Source organism: Taudactylus pleione, unplaced genomic scaffold, assembly GCF_031769625.1.
Source record: "Taudactylus pleione unplaced genomic scaffold, aTauple2 ptg000395l, whole genome shotgun sequence".
NCBI lineage: Eukaryota > Metazoa > Chordata > Amphibia > Anura > Myobatrachidae > Taudactylus > Taudactylus pleione.
In genome coordinates, this window is record NW_028284796.1 from 2,607,326 (window position 1) to 2,628,438 (window position 21,113).

Here is a 21,113-nt window from a genome sequence, read left to right on the forward strand (position 1 = left end):
CTGACTGATCTCATTGACAACCAGGTGAGAGAGTCCCCATTCCATAATACTTTAATTGTCAATTCAGTAGCATTGAAAGAAAAAATTACTCTGCATCATTGAATAAAATGGATAATCAGCAACGACCGGTAGGCTCTGCTAGTATACATACATATGGAGCTTATGAAAAATGAGCCCCCCAGGTTCCCCCGTTTACGTCACTTTGGGGGTGTGCCCAGCACTCTTTGAGATGCTGGGCAGCCCCGAGGCTCTGCGTACACAAGTGCACAGATGCCGTGTGTACGCAGCGGGTGGGACAGCGGGACAGTCCCAGAAAAAACGGGACTGTCCCACTAGATGCGGGGCAGTTGGGAGGTATGAGTATATACATATATATTTATATATAGAGAGCTCCACCCCTTTACAACTCTGACCTTGTCTCCTTACACACTCCTTCCCACCCTTTTTGACTCTCAAAACTGAGTTGTGTCTATACTTCTCACTGGCTTCCACTTCCACTCTCGCCTCTAAGACTCCTTGTGTATTACCTGCTGTATGGAACATATTTCCAATCAGATACTCCTTTAGCCACCACTCTCCTAGTGAATTAGGGTGGGTACCAGTGGAGGCAATAGGGGAGCCCACACTAACTGCCCTTCCAAATGATGCCAGACATTGGCAGTTGGGAGTCACTGGCAGTTGGTGTGACTCCCCTATTTGAATTTTGGACTGTGCTGCAGCCCCACCTCTGGAGCCGCCACAGGTGGATACACACAATGCGATTTTACGTCCAATTTCCCTTAAGGCCAGAACATACAATATTGTGCGTACACAGTCCACTACCGCATACGACCGAATTATATATTGTTTTGTTTCATCATATACTATTTATCGCTGCTCCCATACACACTACTACGATCACTGGCAACATATGACGTCAAATTTGGCCAAATCGGACCAACATATCGTCTGGTCGTCCGGTTGGCCGTACACACTACACGATTGGTACCTAATCGCATGTGATATCTTCTGATTTTCAGTGCAGTGCGGCCGACCGAACACATCGCATATGACCAGCGGGAGCGCGCAATAGTGCGTACACACTAGCCAATATGCACAATTTGTCATGCCGATACAGCAAATCGCGCCGATATCGGCCAAGTGTGTATCCAGCCTTACTCTCTTGCTGGCTCAGTCTACGGTCAGAAACAACCCTACTCCACACCTTGAAGGGATGGCTGCAGCACAGTGGTATTATACGTATATCTACAGAGGTTAAGGGAGGAAAATAGTTAACATTCACCATCAATCAATTTAATTGAGTTATTCAGTGCCAGATTAACAACAGAGAAGCTGGGGCAGTTGCCCAGGGGCCCCTGGACATGAGGGTGTGTGGGCCACACAGAGCTACATCACCAGAATGAGTGTCACTGTGGCATAATGTGAACTGGGGGTTCTGTGTGGCACAATGTGAGCTGGGGGCACTACAGTGTATTCAACAAATTTTTGCGGTGCTGGGAGTATTTACACATGATACTTTTTATAACATCAGCAGTATATCACAGTGACAGTTATTGGTATGGGCACTCACAAATTAGTTGCCTTGGGGCCCCCACAAACCTTAATCTGGCCCTGGAGTTAGGGTTTTTTTTTTTGCTTGTCCACAAAAAAGAGATACACCCCAGGGGCTTTCCATTCTGTGCTGTACTAGAGAAAAAGATCCAATACACAATAATGCCACATTGGCAACTGGTTGGGGAGTGTGTCTGGCACAAAGGAAGCATGTGACAAACTTCGACAAGTCTATTTCATTTCCATATATAACACAGAGATTATGACAAATCATAGTATAATAAACACAGATTATTCAACAATATTACTTTTTTTTCACAAGAATGAAAAGTTATTTCATTTCCATCATAACATACACATTTTATAATTGTTGTTGTATTTTAGATTGGATGGGCAGCACAGTTCTGTTCCCTAATGAGGGACTCTGCATACTAAAATGGCAATAAAACATGAAGGAGAAAGATGTCTGCATTATTTTAGCTTGTTCAGTCCTCTCCCCATGAGACAAGCAAATACTGTCATAACCATTTTTGGTTTCACTTCTACCAAGTCGTCAGGCAGGGCGTATATCCGGGCTCCGATCTTTCTGGCAATGGAAATGGCATACCTGTAAACAAATTAAAGGAAATGTTACAACTTAGGCATGTTGTGTTAGCAGCATTATAGTATGTATGCTGTAGATCACTGGTGGCCAACCTGTCACACTCATATTGTCAGAATTGCATGTACAGTAGTTATACAACAGCAGGCTCAGGACTCATCTGTGCATCTGATATGAATGGTCATTGTGAACATGAAGGTGGGTCTCAAAAGCACGTTTTGCACAACAGAAAGCTTTGCCACAAGGCAAGAAAAGATTTGTCATCATGAAAGTGCTTTCAGAAGTCTAGCACTGAGATCTTGTTTACTTTACATTGTATTACAAATATATTATAACCTTATGCTTGCCAGTTATACTGTAAACAAAATGCTGCTTGTAAAAATTGGCGTAAGTTAATCACAGTCGCCTGGACGCAAGTTAGAGTTTGTCATGTCCCCCCCCCCCCACCCCAAAATAAGAAAATAAATATGGTGCATATATATACACAACCATGTGCGAATAGTGGCAATAAGAAATTATAATTATCGGGACTAGGGCCCAAAAATTAATAAATATGCCACCTTGGGGCCTCATATTAATGTATATATAAGTACATGCAGTATATATATCCTTCGCTCAGATCTTCCCACAATTATAGCTCTCCCACTCACTCAGATACCGATACAGCTCTCTCCCCCTTAACTCAGCTCCCCCGCTCACAGACACACACAGCTCTCCCCAATCACTCAGACGCCTCCCACACACAGATCCCTCCCCACACACACACAGCTCTCCTCAATCACTAAGACACCCCCACACAGATCCCTCCCCACGCACACACACAGCTCTCCCCAATCACTCAGACGCCCCCCACACAGATCCCTCCCCACGCACACACAGCTCTCCCCAATCACTCAGACGCCCCCCACACAGATCCCTCCCCACGCACACACACAGCTCTCCTCAATCACTCAGATGCTCCCCACACAGATCCCTCCCCACGCACACACACAGCTCTCCCCAATCACTCAGACGCCCCCCACACAGATCCCTCCCCACGCACACACAGCTCTCCCCAATCACTCAGACGCCCCCCACACAGATCCCTCCCCACGCACACACACAGCTCTCCTCAATCACTCAGATGCTCCCCACACAGATCCCTCCCCACGCACACACAGCTCTCCCCAATCACTCAGACACCCCCCACACAGATCCCTCCCCACGCACACAGCTCTCCCCAATCACAGACACCCCCCACACAGATCCCTCCCCACGCACACACAGCTCTCCCCAATCACTCAGATTCCTCCACACAGATCCCTCCCCACGCACACACACAGCTCTCCCCAATCACTGAGACGCCCCCCACACAGATCCCTCCCCACGCACACACACACCTCTCCCCAATCACTCAGACGCCCCCCACACAGATCCCTCCCCATGCACACACACAGCTCTCCCCAATCACTCAGACACCCCCACACAGCTTCTGAGAAATAAGAGAAAAAAAAATGTCTCGAAAAAAACAGCCAGTTTTGCACAAAATAGGGCTTTTTAGACATTTATAAATAAACAGCAAGGGCAGGATTCATGAAAGGTAAACATGTGGTCAAAACTGCGAAAATTGGATTTTCGTGGTTTGGACATATTTTCCATATGCACCGATCTCTGGAATGCGATACATTCCGGAGCTTGGACCCAGCAGGCCACGTTGCCTAATAGAAGCCTATGAGCTTTTCTGCGCATTGTGCACTGAGAGGGATCCAATTGGTTACCTCAACAGGTAATTCCCCCGCCCGGAAGGATGTGAGCTGGAAAGACGAGGTGTGAGGAGAAGTGAGGGTAAAGCTGCCCATCCACTAGACGATTTAAATGAACGTTATCGTTTAATCGTTCATAAATCATTGGCAAATCGTTTGCAAAAATGTCTAAAACGACCGGCGATGCGTGTGCCGACTGCTCATTTAGACATCTATCATAGTGCAAACATGCTAGTCAACCTGACGACCAGCATGTTTACAGATGATGGATGGGCCTGTACTGAACGACTGCTCGTTCAGTGTAGGCACATCACTGACTGACAAACGACTGCACGATTACACTGTCGTAATCGTGCAGTCGTTTTCATGTCTGCTAGTGGATGGGCAGCATTAGAGTGCAGCCTGTGAGTGCAGAGATACTCTTCCCTGCCACAAATATGATTCTGCATAGTCCCCCTTCTTCCACTGCTCTGCTTTCCATCATCCTCCTCTTCTCCTTAGTTTATTATGGATTCCCGGTTGGAAACTTTGATACATTTTAGGTTGTATTGACCAGCTCTGCATGCCTACATACATAAATACGTACATACAGACTGTATGTATATACATTATACATGCACCCATTGGCCACTTTATTAGGTTTCCCGTTCTAGTAGTGGGTATGACACCCCCCTCCTCCATCACTAGTAGAACAGATTGTTGGAAGGATTGAACAAAGTGCTGGAAACATTCCTTAAATATTCTGGTCCATGCTGACAGATTTGTCAGATGCACATACATGCTGCAAATCTTCTGCTCCAGCACATACCAAATGTGCTATATTGGATAGAGAGCTGGCAACCGAATTCAACTTAAGGCACACTACGTAAGATTTTAAAATTGCCAAGGCACACCATCCGGTGATGCGGCGTGTGTGACCTATGAAAAAACAAACATATTGGCTCCCACATTAAAAAAACACACACATTGGCTCCACAGGAATAAAATGCACATATATTGGCCCCCCAGAGAAATAAAACACACATACATTGGCCCTCACAGGAATAAAACGCACATACATTGGCCCTCACAGGAATAAAACGCACATACATTGGCCCCCACAGAAAAAAATAACATTGGCTCCCACAGAAAAAAAAAAAAAACACATTGCTGGCCACGCAGAAGAAATAAAAACAACATTGCTCCACACAAAAAATAAAACCATTGACTGGCCCCCAAAGAAAAAAAAAACATTGCTCCCCCCAAAAAACAAATTATACTGGCTGCCACATGAAAAATAAATAAAAAAATTTCTGCCCCTATCTGTTCCTCATCAGCAGAGCTGTCAGCAGCATGCAGATGGGCGGGCAGGCAGGCTGGCTGTTGGGAGTCTGACTGTTGATGCGGGTGCGCACGGGGCTGGTGGGCAGACATGCTGGCTGGTGGAGCAGGTGGCCGCGGGTAGGTTATATTTCCTCTTCATGCAAAGCATCTCTAGATGCTACAGGGGCCGCGGGGCTGGCGGGCGGGCTGGAAACGCGGCATGCATGACCTGTGATGTCACGCCGCAGCGTTTGCATAGGTCACGGCCCAGGCATGCCTGAGACTCCCTGAAGAGCTCAGCGCTGCCTGGTCCACAGTATGGTGGATCTGACCGGCAGACCTGACCGCACGGCACACCTAACACTCGCTCATGGCACACTAGTTTGCCGCAGCACAGCAGTTGATAAACGCTGCTGTAGAGGATTACACATGGTCAACAACAATGTTCAGGTAGAATGTGGGATTAATGCAATGCTCATTTGGCGTTAAAGGGTCTATTGTGTGCCAAGAAAACAATCCCCACACGCAGGACTGCCATTAGTGGGGTACAGGCAGTACATACGCAATGGTCCTGGGCAGTCTAGGGACACACAAGGCGACTCCCAAATAATGCAAAAAATTCTATATCTTAAATACAACAATCGTACCACTGCATGGGACAGGGGGACAGTCTCTAAAGAACCCTCAATGTGCCATTGGGACTTATATATAGAAGGTGACTGCAGTATGCCATTTACATACGGTAATTGTCCTCAGGCATCATACACGCTGGAATCACCCCTGAACATTACTGGTTAAGTACGTACTGTACTGCATGTTTTTCAAGTATGGTGTAAAGAAGTTAAAAGTCAGCCTGGTCTTTCACACTCCTCCAGTGATCATTTTGTCATGTGTTACTCAACTCGGCAATGAATAAATAAATAAAGACACTTACTTTGCATTGTTCAGTTTGTCTGCTTCTGAAATATTTCCTCTTTTTACCATATCGGCATTGACAGCTTTAGGTGCAATAGCATCAATTAAGTCGAGCACAGGCAGACTTGTGCTAATGGACTTATCCTGAAAGCAAAATGTTAACACAACATTAAGTATTAACATGTTTTATAGTCACACTTGGACGGAAACTGTCTTTAATGGGCTTCTTTTAAGTGTTATGTTACTGTTATTTACTGAACTGTAAATAATGATTGTTTAGGTTTTCCCTTTTTTTTCCTCATATTAATTGATTCTCTGCTATATAAAACCATTACCTAATATATTATGTAATAAAGGATACATAATTGTATCTTAAACATTAATGAACTATGGACAAGTGAAAATGGGAGGTGAATAAAATAGTAATGCAGTTATATGCAAACATTTGGCCAGCACTGGTCAATTTATATGTTTCACTGAATCTCTAGTGAAAAAAGACAACACAACCTCTACAAGGTACAAACATAAACAAATCATATGTTAGTAACAAATGTAAAAAGTACAAATGAATGTGGCATGTGCAAACTGTAGCAGTCTTCTAGCTGATTCATTAATACTTAGTTTATGAATACTCGAGTCCACAGCATATATGCCTACTCTCCCGGAAGTTGCGGGAGGCTCCCGATTTTTCAGGAGCCCCCAGTACTATGAGACAGAAATTTAAACCACTATGCAGAGACAAATTAAAACCTCCTAGGGAAGTAGTTCCCAAACTTTCTTAAATCACTGTGCCCTAGAGTCTCATCATTATTTTCCTAGCACTACATAACCAAAAATGTTTTATTGAGATAATCAGCAAAAATTATAAAGTTAAGTAAATTGTACTATCATCCTTAGGTTCTGCTATGTGCAGTGGACATGGTTGCACTTCTGTTAGCCACCAACACTGGTATTACCTTAGTTCGGGAAGCCGTCTGTCTAGATTCCGGTGTCGGGATCTAGACGGGCGTCGGGATTTCGACGCCTGTCTTTAGACGCGGGGATTTAGTCAGACGGCTTCCAGGCCATCGGCATTTTGACCGCATCCCCTAGTAATATATGTCAGAAAGGTGAAGCAATATACTGCAGGGTAACATCTGCAAGATAAAAAAGATACCTGAAGATAAATATCTGATTTAACCCTACTCGATGTATGTGCATTATAGTGTGTGCGTGTAATATATCTGTTTTTAGTACTGTACCACTTTCTTGTTTAGACACCTGAAGCGTCCCTGAAAATTGTTTTGTCAAAGATGATTTATATCTATGTATTTATATAACATGGAATACAAGAAATAAGTACAGTCCATAAACATATTGATAAATAATTTAAAAACACACTTTATACCCGCCAACCGCCCTTTCTCAGTGCCCCTGCAGATCAAATAAGTAAATAGTAGACTGGGTAAATACTGTATTGTCTATGCCAGTTTAGTATGAGGTGAATTGAACTCTTTATAAATGTTTATGATGGTGAGTCTGGTCAAAGAAAGGAGGAACGGACTTCAATGATAAAGAACCATAATACAATTAAAATGACATACAGTGAAAAGATACTATCTGATTTATTACTACCAACAAAACACTGATTACCTTGAAGCTGGTGATGGATGTGCTCTTGTTTGCGTTACTGAGAGTCTCATTTACCCACTTTATGATAGTTCTGTCATCAATCTTTTCCCCCTCTCCAAGGTCAGATAACACATTTAATGTGTACCTAGTTCAGAACAGATTTTAAGGTAAGTAAGACATGATATGAGGACAACAATTAAACACACTGCATAGATCTATACCTGGCCTTACATGGGCTGGTCCTGCTGTTCAACACAAGCAACAATATGAAGGATAACTGTTACATTAGACCATAAATGAGGGCCTCCAGATTGGATCTTTAAGGGTGGGTGTAATAAGCATTAGAGAGAGAGAAAGTACCAACCAATCAGCTCCTAAATTAAATTTTTTAAACACAGCCTGTAAAATGATAGGTGCTGATTAGTTGCCACTTTATCTCTCTCCATGGCTTAGTACATCTACCCTTTCGAAATCAAGCTTTGGGCCAGTCACCTCTGGCTTACACTGGTTGTAAGATAACCACGTACACAGACTGATAGCAGGGCATACAATCAGGATACCGACTATCCCACCCACCGATATCCCGCCACTGACAGCCCAACAGGGGACTAAGATAGGCGTTGAAATCCCGACGCCTATCATTAGCCCCACTACAAAATCCCGACACCTGGCATACCGAAGGTAAGCCAGGTGTCTTAGCGTGTAGCCGCGGGGTGGGGAGGGTTAAGTTTAGGGACCCCCGGGAGAACTTAGGGTTAGGCACCCCCGAGAGAGTTAGGTTTAGGGTGCGGGAGGGGGGGCTAGGTTTAGGCACAAACAGGGGGAGCTTAGGGTTAGGCACTAGGGGGGGAGGTTAGGGTTAGGCACCACTAAGGGAGGGTTAGGAGGGGAGAGGGGAGGATTAGGATACTTACCAGCCCCACTTGGGAATTAGGTCCGTCGGTGTTCCGCTGTCAGTATTTGATCCGGCGGCTATTTAACCGCCGGCATTAAATACCGATTCCGATAGCAGCTATCTTCTGATCACACCCTCCACTATACCAGATAATCATCTATCAGATTAAATCTTTATGCTTTAATTGAAATCTAAAGCCGGCCAAACACGGTGCGATTCAGAAACGTAACGATGTGTTGTACGATTTCCCTTGAGATTCTTTCCTTTAAATTCTCAATAAAATGTGGTCAAATGGTGTACACGATTGTACATACAATCCCAATATGCATATGTATCACATTCTACACGATAGATCACAATCTTATGGTTTTTCCGTAAGATTTACGATCCAGCTACTGTATACGACGGCGGGGATGCGCATCGGCATCGTAAACAGACAAAAACAACACACGATGTGCATGATTGATCTTTACGAACGATCGAAATCGGCCACATCGTGCAAAAAATTGCACCGTGTATGGGCCACTTAAGACAATAACACATTCCAAGATCATATGAGACAAGTCAATGACCTACAATAATTACTAATTATATTATTATTCCTTATTTATACAACAACAACAATATTGTGATACAAAAGGCTCAAGTGAATGTTTTGAGTAGTGGTAAGACCATTAATAAAACTTGAGGTGTAAAAATAATCAAGTGTCCTGGAGTACTGAATGGACTGGTCACCCAACTAGTTACTGTCTAGGCACAGAATTAGTTTGGGGGGCAGATGGCCCATAGGATAATCAAGATTAGGAAACTAGTGCAAAGAGTGGAGTGGAAGATAAGGGCTCATTTACTATGCAAGCAGGAGATCACACTGACCATATGGATAGCAGTGAAATGCACAAAACAGAAGTGACCATCTGTATAGTTTGTTTACAGTGTAAGGCAATTATTTTATGCCAAGTAGTCTGGCAATGTCCTCTGTCAGAAACCAATGACATCAGACAGCTTAAAAAGTTAAGAAAACAAAGATCATATTTAGATTCAGTTACGATGATCTTACAGAAAGGCATACAGTGCAGACATAACTTTTATCTGCCTCATAGTCCTTTATTCCCAAATGGTGAGGGAATCCAGAGATGTAATGACAGTCCAGGCACAGTCACAGTTTAAAGGCAGGGCCGTAACCAGGGTAGTGCGACCAGTGCCATGGCACAGGGCACCGCAGGGCAGGGGGTGCTGTTTGGGCCTGTCAATTTTACTGTTTATTATCATTCTCACTTGTAGCTTCCTCTTATTATATCCCCATCATATCCTGGCCTCCCCTATCTCTTCCCTGGCTCTCCCCCATGAAGCCATGGCCATTTTTCAGGTGCATTATCTTATGTCCCTATTTAAAAAATGGAGGGGGGGTGCCAAAGCTTTCTCTGGCACAGGGCACCAAAAAGTCTAGTTACGGCTCTGTTTAAAGGGGCACATCCACTAGCAGACTGTGAAACGACTGCACGATTATGACATTATAATCGTGCAGTCGTTTCACAGTCTTTGTTGTGCCTATATTGAACGATCAGTCGTTCAGTGTAGACACCCTCCCTTATCCCCGAACATGGCCAATCTGTCGTTATCGGCAGATTGACCAGCATGTTCGGGCGATGATAGATGTAAAAAACGAGCAGCGGGAACACGCATCGCTGGTCGTTTTTGACATTAAGCTGCCCGATTTGTGCCCAATTAACAAACGATTGAACGATAATGATGTCATTATCGTTCAATCGCTCTGTTTAATCGGGTAGTATATGTGTGTCTTTAGAAGAGGCTCAGTCAGGAATTTCCAACCTATTTTTATCTATTTACAATATCTCCAGTTCAACACTTATGCTTAATTGTGCAGTATATAAAATACAGTATATATGACTAATGAAAAAAAAGTAACTCGGCACACAACAACCCAACAGCATCCCCATGTATTTGTGCACTGAAAGTATCCGTTAATGAAGCTAATGCTCTATGGTTTATGCCTTAAATTAGGCTATGGTCTATATTATGGTTATACTACAGTTGCACTGTGCTCTATTTGAATTCAGCTTGTGTGGAAGAGAAGTTATGTAAAGAGGCAGGAAGAGGCAATGATGTAATATAATTGGATTATATGGTGTGTTAAAAACATTTTTCAAAAACAAACAAAAACAAAATACTATGTAGTTTTTATTTATTTGTTTAACAGCAAACATTTGTGTAGATAATCCAAATTATTTTAAATTATTAAAATATTCTTTAGGTAATGTGCTGATTTTGCTTGTTTGCAGCAGACTCTGGCAGTATAATTTTACAGCTTTCTCCACCTCCCTCGTTTCAAAACCAATGAAAAGGATAACTCCCAAACGTCCTGATAGTGGTGGGACAGTCCTGATTTTGTAGGACGATTTGCGCGTGGGGTGTGTGTGGGGTGGGCTTTGGTTGTTCTTGCACTGCTGCACAAGTGTCTTGACAGTGTATGGCATAAACCAAATGTGATATAAAAAGAAAAATCGGTCAGTGGTGGCGTGTCCATGTCCCCCTTTTACATGCAACTGTGCCCCGTCCCGTTTTCTAGACCTCCGATGTTCAGAGGTATGGTGAAAGTTTTGAGCGATGTCTTAGTATCATATCCTCTGCAAGTAATTTTGCATGGAAAGGAATGTACTGTAGCTACCAGCAAACCAAGGGAAGTCACCATAAATGCACCCTCCATCGCTCTATTCTTATATAATTTCTTGTCCTGCAAAATAAAATCTCTTTGTTGCCCATTGGAGGAAACTGAGACGCACAAATGTACTTAACCCATAGTTGAAATAGTCCTATCAGAAATAGCTGCAACCCCACAAATGTTATGGTTTTGAAGAGGAAACTCCACAAATGCAGCATTCCGGGCCCATTTTACATTTTGTAGATGATCCTTAATGTACTAATGGTATCTAATACTCATCAGGGTACTACTATCTATGTATTAATACTTCAGTTTTTACTTTTATATTATTTGTCTTATCAATGTACAGCCTGTGATAGATAGACAGACAGACAGACAGATAGGTGTGTGTGTGTGTGTGTGTGCGTGCGTGCGTGCGTGCGTGCGTGCGTGCGTGCGTGTGTGTGTGTGTGTGGCTTTACTTGCTCTTTAAACATCCACACTGTATGACGCAATTGCTTGAGAGTAGAATTTTCAGAATGTGCAAATGTTTAAAAATGTACAACTGTAATTATTTTGTAAACAATACAATTGTATTCCAACATAGATAATTTATAAAAAGTTACCATAGTCCACATTTCAGTTCTGTCATTCGTCCACATTAAAAAATGTTTTTATCCCCTTTAACACAGAATTGGCTATTTTTATTTTAATTAGAGTTTACATGACTTGGAAGGCAGTATAACTATAGTTTACCAGCCTGCAGTGCCCTCTAGCTGCTTTAGTTGAAAATGCAGAAAATTCTGAATGTAAAAGGAACATTAAAATTAAGGGCCTGATTTAGGTCATCTGTGACAGACAAAAATAGATCAGCCTTTATAGTGCAACAAAATAGCATACTGTCTATGTGGCTTGGATTCACATTATACTAAGAAACAAGTGTTTCACTTTCAATATTTTCAAAATTCTTGATATGTTATTAGTTGTTTTTATGCGAAGTATTTGTCCTTTTTTATTACTATTATTATTATTATTATTATTATTATTATTATTATCCTTTATTTATATGGCGCCACAAGTGATCCGCAGCGCTTTACATAGTACATACAACTAATAAGTGAACAAAAAAAAACCAAGTAACTTACAGTACAGTGAAGGACATTATATACATTGCTGCAATAGTGATTAAAACACTCACAATAAGCAGCAGGCAGTTGGCAGATACGTGTTAGGTGACCTTATGAGGAGTAAGGAGTAGATGAAAGTGTAAGGAGAAGCACATCATGGAAGAGGTCCCTGCTCGTGAGAGCTTACATTCTAAATTTTATGAGCTCTTTTCATTATAATAAACCAGATTAGTGATTTATTATACAAGCTTCATGCTTTTCTGATTTTTATAAAACATATTGTGTTTAAATTGAATATATCTCAAAACCTGGTGCAGTATTCAATATATATTGAATTTGTGCTTTCACTAGAGATTTATCTCTGTGGTCCTAACCAGACCACTATTACTTGCAGCCGGCTTTTTCATTATACTATATTTAGATTAAATTTACTATACCGGTACATTTCCAACAGCGCCAGGAATTGTAGCAGTTTTTCAGACAAAAATCTGCTTTGCAAAGACACATGCAGCAGCATTTAGATTTGAAGCTGCAGTTGCTGCCCCTTATGAGAAGCAGATTGGAGGCGTGCATATGCCATACTAGCCTACTTTTACTTTCACTTCTCTGGGAGAAGCCCAGAAAGGAAATGCAGATGGCCACTTCGGGGACGAGCTCTTTATGTCACTGCCCCTGTCACGGCATAAAGCTGCGAATCGCGTGTCCATGGGGAGGGGTGGGGCTAAATGATGTGGTTCTCTTCATTTTTACCCCACCCTGCCATGGACCTGCGATTCCTGGTTTTATCTCCCCATCCTGCCCACTTCATTAGGAAGTGGGCCGGATGCGGTAGATCCACCCACTCTTCCCCGGGTCTGGAGGATTACCCATAAAATCTTAAGTCTCTCACACCTTCCGTGAGAGTATGTTAGTATGGCAGAGCCGTAACTAGACATATTGGTGCCCTGTGCCAGAAAGTACATTGGTGCCCCCCCCCTCCTCCCATATTGTAAACAGGGACAGTGCGCGTCACAGGGGCACTGCTGAAAAAAGCGAGAGTGGTCTTGTAGAGAATCGGCGTGGCCACACTATAGTACCCCCAATTCACATGACGAGACACAGTAGTGCCCCTTATTCACATTACACTACATAGTAATGTCCCTTATACATGTTACGTTACACAGTAGTAATGAACCTTACACATAATGACCACACAGTAGTAGTACCCCTTACAGATTACGTCACACAGTAGTAATGCCTTTACACATTATGCCCACAGTACTAATGCCCATTACATATTATGACCACACAGTAGTAATGTCCCTTACACATTATGCCCTCAGTAGTAATGCCCCTTACACATTATGCCCTAAGTAGTAATGCCCCTTACACATTATGCCCTCAGTAGTAATGCCCCTTACACATTATGCCCTCAGTAGTAATGCCCCTTACATATTATGCCCTCAGTAGTAATGCCCCTTACACATTATGACCACAAAGTAGTAGTACCCCTTACAGATTACGTCACACAGTAGTAATGCCTTTACACATTATGCCCACAGTAGTAATGCCCATTACATATTATGACCACACAGTAGTAATGCCCCTTACACATTATGCCCTCAGTAGTAATGCCCCTTACACATTATGCCCTCAGTAGTATTGCCCCTTACACATTATGCCCTCAGTAGTATTGCCCCTTACATATTATGCCCTCAGTAGTAATGTCCCTTACATATTATGCCCTCAGTAGTAATGTCCTTTACACATTATGCCCTCAGTTGTAATGCCCCTTACACATTATGCCCACAGAAGTAATGCCCCTTGCACATTATGCCCACAGTAGTAATGCCCCTTACACATTATGCCCTCAGTAGTAATGCCCCTTACACATTATGCCCTCAGCAGGGCAGGTTCTACACCTTGTGGAGCTCAGGGGGAAAGTTTCCTTTGGTGCCCCCCACATCTGAAAGAGGGACAGTGCACGCCAATAATATAGGGGCGTGGCTTTGAGGGGAAGGGGCGTGGCCACAGAATAGTACTAATTTACATTACACCACACAATAGTGTCTGTTATTTAGATTACACCACACAGTAATACTCCTTATACGCGTTACACCACAGTAGAGCCACTTAAACATGTTACGTCACAGTAGAGCCGTTTATATATGGTATGCCACAGTAGAGCCTCTTATACACATTATGCCATAGTAGAGACACTGCAGAAGACAGGGAGGGGGCGGAGCGCACAGGGAAGGCAGCTTCAGCGCTGGCCGCTGTAACGTATATTAGCAGCGCTGCGTCTGGCTGAGAAGGAGTCGGGTGCACCGCTACTATTAAACATTGCAGTGGTCAGTGGGTGGTAGACGGTTAGTGGCAGCGGCGCATAGACGGGTGGATTGGTGCATCCCCAGAACGCTGTATATGCTGGGAAATGTTGTTCTCTATGTTAAAACACTTAAATCTCTCATAGGGCTTTTTACATCCCATACTGTGCTCCCCTTCCCCCATCCACAACCCACACAGTGCTCTCTCCTCTTCCCCTATACACATCCTACACAGTGCTCCCTCCTCTCCCCCTATACACATCCTACACAGGGCTCCCTCCTCTCCCCCTATACACATCCTACACAGGGCTCCCTCCTCTCCCCCTATACACATCCTACACAGGGCTCCCTCCTCTTCCCCTATACACATCCTACACAGGGCTCCCTCCTCTCCCCCTATACACATCCTACACAGGGCTCCCTCCTCTTCCCCTATACACATCCTACACAGGGCTCCCTCCTCTTCCCCTATACACATCCTACACAGGGCTCCCTCCTCTCCCCCTATACACATCCAACACAGGGCTCCCTCCTCTCCCCCTATACACATCCTACACAGGGCTCCCTCCTCTCCCCCTATACACATCCTACACAGGGCTCCCTCCTCTTCCTCTATACACATCCTACACAGGGCTCCCTCCTCTCCCCCTATAGACATCCTACACAGGGCTCCCTCCTCTCCGCCTATACACATCCTCCACAGGGCTCCCTCCTCTCCCCCTATACACATCCTACACAGGGCTCCCTCCTCTCCCCCTATACACATCCTACAAAGGGCTCCCTCCTCTTCCCCTATACACATCCTACACAGGGCTCCCTCCTCTTCCCCTATACACATCCTACACAGGGCTTCCTCCTCTCCCCCTATACACATCCTACACAGGGCTCCCTCCTCTCCCCCTATACACATCCTACACAGGGCTCCCTCCTCTCCCCCTATACACATCCTACACAGGGCTCCCTCCTCTTCCCCTATACACATCCTACACAGGGCTCCCTCCTCTTCCTCTATACACATCCTACACAGGGCTCCCTCCTCTCCCCCTATACACATCCTACACAGGGCTCCCTCCTCTCCGCCTATACACATCCTACACAGGGCTCCCTCCTCTCCCCCTATACACATCCTACACAGGGCTCCCTCCTCTCCCCCTATACACATCCTACACAGGGCTCCCTCCTCTCCCCCTATACACATCCTACACAGGGCTCTCTCCTCTTCCTCTATACACATCCTACACAGGGCTTCCTCCTCTCCCCCTATACACATCCTACACAGGGCTCCATCCTCTCCCCCTATACACATCCTACACAGGGCTCCCTCCTCTCCGCCTATACACATCCTCCACAGGGCTCCCTCCTCTCCCCCTATACACATCCTACACAGGGCTCCCTCCTCTCCCCCTATACACATCCTACACAGGGCTCCCTCCTCTTCCCCTATACACATCCTACACAGGGCTCCCTCCTCTTCCCCTATACACATCCTACACAGGGCTTCCTCCTCTCCCCCTATACACATCCTACACAGGGCTCCCTCCTCTCCCCCTATACACATCCTACACAGGGCTCCCTCCTCTCCCCCTATACACATCCTACACAGGGCTCCCTCCTCTTCCCCTATACACATCCTACACAGGGCTCCCTCCTCTTCCTCTATACACATCCTACACAGGGCTCCCTCCTCTCCCCCTATACACATCCTACACAGGGCTCCCTCCTCTCCGCCTATACACATCCTACACAGGGCTCCCTCCTCTCCCCCTATACACATCCTACACAGGGCTCCCTCCTCTCCCCCTATACACATCCTACACAGGGCTCCCTCCTCTCCCCCTATACACATCCTACACAGGGCTCTCTCCTCTTCCTCTATACACATCCTACACAGGGCTTCCTCCTCTCCCCCTATACACATCCTACACAGGGCTCCATCCTCTCCCCCTATACACATCCTACACAGGGCTCCCTCCTCTCCCCCTATACACATCCTACACAGGGATTCATCCTCTCCCCCATACACATCCTACACAGGGCTCCCTCCTCTTCCCCTATACACATCCTACACAGGGCTTCCTCCTCTCCCCCTATACACATCCTACACAGGGCTTCCTCCTCTCCCTCTATACACATCCTACACAGGGCTCTCTCCTCTTCCTCTATACACATCCTACACAGGGCTCCCTCCTCTTCCCCTATACACATCCCACACAGGGCTCTCTCCTCTTCCCCTATACACATCCTACACGGGGCTCTCTCCTCTTCCTCTATACACATCCTACACGGGGCTCTCTCCTCTTCCTCTATACACATCCCACACAGGGCTCTCTCCTCTTCCCCTATACACATCCCACACAGGGCTCCCTCCTCTTCCCCTATACACATCCTACACAAGGCTCTCTCCTCTTCCTCTATACACATCCCACACAGGGCTCCCTCCTCTTTCCCTATACACATCCTACATAGGGCTCTCTCCTCTGCCTCTATACACATCCTACACAGGGCTCCCTCCTCTCCCCCTATACACATCCTACACAGGGCTCTCTCCTCTTCCTCTATACACATCCTACACAGGGCTTCCTCCTCTCCCCCTATACACATCCTACACAGGGCTCCATCCTCTCCCCCTATACACATCCTACACAGGGCTCCCTCCTCTCCCCCTATACACATCCTACACAGGGCTTCATCCTCTCCCCCATACACATCCTACACAGGGCTCCCTCCTCTTCCCCTATACACATCCTACACAGGGCTTCCTCCTCTCCCCCTATACACATCCTACACAGGGCTTCCTCCTCTCCCTCTATACACATCCTACACAGGGCTCTCTCCTCTTCCTCTATACACATCCTACACAGGGCTCCCTCCTCTTCCCCTATACACATCCCACACAGGGCTCTCTCCTCTTCCCCTATACACATCCTACACGGGGCTCTCTCCTCTTCCTCTATACACATCCTACACGGGGCTCTCTCCTCTTCCTCTATACACATCCCACACAGGGCTCTCTCCTCTTCCCCTATACACATCCCACACAGGGCTCCCTCCTCTTCCCCTATGCACATCCTACACAAGGCTCTCTCCTCTTCCTCTATACACATCCCACACAGGGCTCCCTCCTCTTTCCCTATACACATCCCACACAGGGCTCTCTCCTCTTCCCCTATACACATCCCACACAGGGCTCCCTCCTCTCCCCCTATACACATCCTACACAGGGCTCCCTCCTCTCACCCTATACACATCCTACACAGGGCTCCCTCCTCTCCCCCTATACACATCCTACACAGGGCTCCCTCCTCTCCCCCTATACACATCCTACACAGGGCTCCCTCCTCTCCCCCTATACACATCCTATACAGGGCTCCATCCTCTTCCCCTATACACATCCTACACAGGGCTCCCTCCTCTCCCCCTATACACATCCTACACAGGGCTCCCTCCTCTCCCCATATAAACATCCTACACAGGGCTCCCTCCTCTCCCCCTATACACATCCTACACAGGGCTCCCTCCTCTCCCCCTATACACATCCTACACAGGGCTTCCTCCTCTCCCCCTATACACATCCTACACAGGGCTCCCTCCTCTTCCCCTATACACATCCTACACAGGGCTTCCTCCTCTCCCCCTATACACATCCTACACAGGACTCTCTCCTCTTCCTCTATACACATCCTACACAGGGCTCTCTCCTCTTCCTCTATACACATCCCACACAGGGCTCCCTCCTCTTCCTCTATACACATCCCACACAGGGCTCCCTCCTCTTCCTCTATACACATCCCACACAGGGCTCTCTCCTCTTCCCCTATACACATCCCACACAGGGCTCCCTCCTCTCCCCCTATACACATCCTACACAGGGCTTCCTCCTCTCCCCCTATACACATCCTACACAGGGCTCCCTCCTCTTCCCCTATACACATCCTACACAGGGCTTCCTCCTCTCCCCCTATACACATCCTACACAGGACTCTCTCCTCTTCCTCTATACACATCCTACACAGGGCTCTCTCCTCTTCCTCTATACACATCCTACACAGGGCTCTCTCCTCTTCCTCTATACACATCCCACACAGGGCTCCCTCCTCTTCCTCTATACACATCCCACACAGGGCTCTCTCCTCTTCCCCTATACACATCCCACACAGGGCTCCCTCCTCTCCCCCTATACACATCCCACACAGGGCTCCCTCCTCTCCCCCTATACACATCCTATACAGGGCTCCATCCTCTTCCCCTATACACATCCTACACAGGGCTCCCTCCTCTCCCCCTATACACATCCTACACAGGGCTTCCTCCTCTCCCCATATACACATCCTACACAGGGCTCCCTCCTCTCCCCCTATACACATCCTACACAGGGCTCCCTCCTCTCCCCCTATACACATCCTACACAGGGCTTCCTCCTCTCCCCCTATACACATCCTACACAGGGCTCCCTCCTCTTCCCCTATACACATCCTACACTGGGCTTCCTCCTCTCCCCCTATACACATCCTACACAGGACTCTCTCCTCTTCCTCTATACACATCCTACACAGGGCTCTCTCCTCTTCCTCTATACACATCCCACACAGGGCTCCCTCCTCTTCCCTTATACACATCCCACACAGGGCTCTCTCCTCTTCCCCTATACACATCCTACACAGGGCTCCCTCCTCTCCCCCTATACACATCCTACACAGGGCTCCCTCCTCTCCCCCTATACACATCCTACACAGGGCTCCCTCCTCTCCCCCTATACACATCCTACACAGGGCTCCCTCCTCTCCCCCTATACACATCCTATACAGGGCTCCATCCTCTTCCCCTATACACATCCTACACAGGGCTCTCTCCTCTTCCTCTATACACATCCCACACAGGGCTCCCTCCTCTTCCTCTATACACATCCCACACAGGGCTCTCTCCTCTTCCCCTATACACATCCCACACAGGGCTCCCTCCTCTCCCCCTATACACACCCAACACAGGGCTCCCTCCTCTCCCCCTATGCGCATCCTACACAGGGCTCCCTCCTCTTCCCCTATACACATCCTACACAGGGCTCTCTCCTCTCCCCCTATACACATCCTACACAGGTCTCCCTCCTCTTCCCCTATACACATCCCACACAGGGCTCTCTCCTCTTCCTCTATACACATCCTACACAGGGCTTCCTCCTCTCCCCCTATACACATCCTACACAGGGCATCCTCCTCTCCCCCTATACACATCCTACACAGGGCTCCCTCCTCTCCCCCTATACACATCCCACACAGGGCTCTCTCCTCTTCCTCTATACACATCCTACACAGGGCTCTCTCCTCTTCCCCTATACACATCCTACACAGGGCTTCCTCCTCTCCCCCTATACACATCCTACACAGGGCTCCCTCCTCTCCCCCTATACACATCCTACACAGGTCTCCCTCCTCTTCCCCTATATACATCCCACACAGGGCTCTCTCCTCTTCCCCTATACACATCCCACACAGGGCTCTCTCCTCTTCCCCTATACACATACCACACAGAGGGCCTGATTCAGAGCCGCTCGTAAGCGGCCGCTCGTTCGCTCTGAGCGATGTTCGCACATCTGCGCATGCGTATGGGTCGTAATGCGCATGTGCCAACCAGTCAGTGCGGTCGGAAATCGAGCGCTCGCAAAATAGCGAGTGCCTGCTAATTTGAGTGACAGGATGAGGCGTTTGTGGGTGGTAACAGGGGAAGGTGCTTGAAAACGGGGAGTGGAGATCCGAACGCAGGCGTGCCAAACGGTCAAAACGGGCGTTTTAAGGGTGTGCATAATTATCAAAGCAGCGTCATCGGCCACGTCACTTAGTTGTCTCTTAGCCTGAACTGTTCACATGATTGCGGTAGGAAAATCCAACCACAAGCACTGCGAGCAGTTCATACGCCTTTCGATGTACTCGATTAATCTAAAAAATAGCGGAGATGACGTATGATGCGAAAGGCCAGGGGACGTTTTTACAAAATAGCGAGCACATAGTTCGCTGGCTCAGACATAGAGGCGTCAACAGACCGCAAAGAGCGAACGCTCTATTAAAATATCCGGCCCCTTTTTCTGAACGAGCGAGCGCAAATAGCATCCGGCTCTGAATCAGGCCCAGAGCTCCCTACTCTTCCCCTATACACATCCCACATAGGGCTCTCTCCTCTTCTCCTATACACATCCCACACAGGGCTCTCTCCTCTTCTCCTATACACATCCTACACAGGGCTCCCTCCTCTCCCCCTATACACATCCTACACAGGGCTCCCTCCTCTTCCCCTATACACATCCTACACAAGGCTCTCTCCTCTTCCTCTATACACATCCCACACAGGGCTCCCTCCTCTTTCCCTATACACATCCTACATAGGGCTCTCTCCTCTGCCTCTATACACATCCT

General features: G+C 46.6%; 1 protein-coding gene across 1 annotated transcript in view; it reads right to left on the bottom strand.

Annotated features, from left to right (window-relative positions):
* Positions 1-1,929: 1,929 nt before the first annotated feature.
* Positions 1,930-21,113, bottom strand: part of PLS1 (plastin 1) — a 214,874-nt gene continuing 195,690 nt past the window's right edge. The window contains exons 14-16 of the mRNA XM_088446260.1: positions 7,744-7,867; positions 6,131-6,255; positions 1,930-2,158 (exon numbers count right to left, since the gene is read on the bottom strand). Coding sequence (XP_088302386.1) covers positions 2,023-2,158; positions 6,131-6,255; positions 7,744-7,867 — 385 coding nt within the window. The 3' untranslated portion in view covers positions 1,930-2,022. The remainder of the gene's footprint in view (positions 2,159-6,130; positions 6,256-7,743; positions 7,868-21,113) is intronic.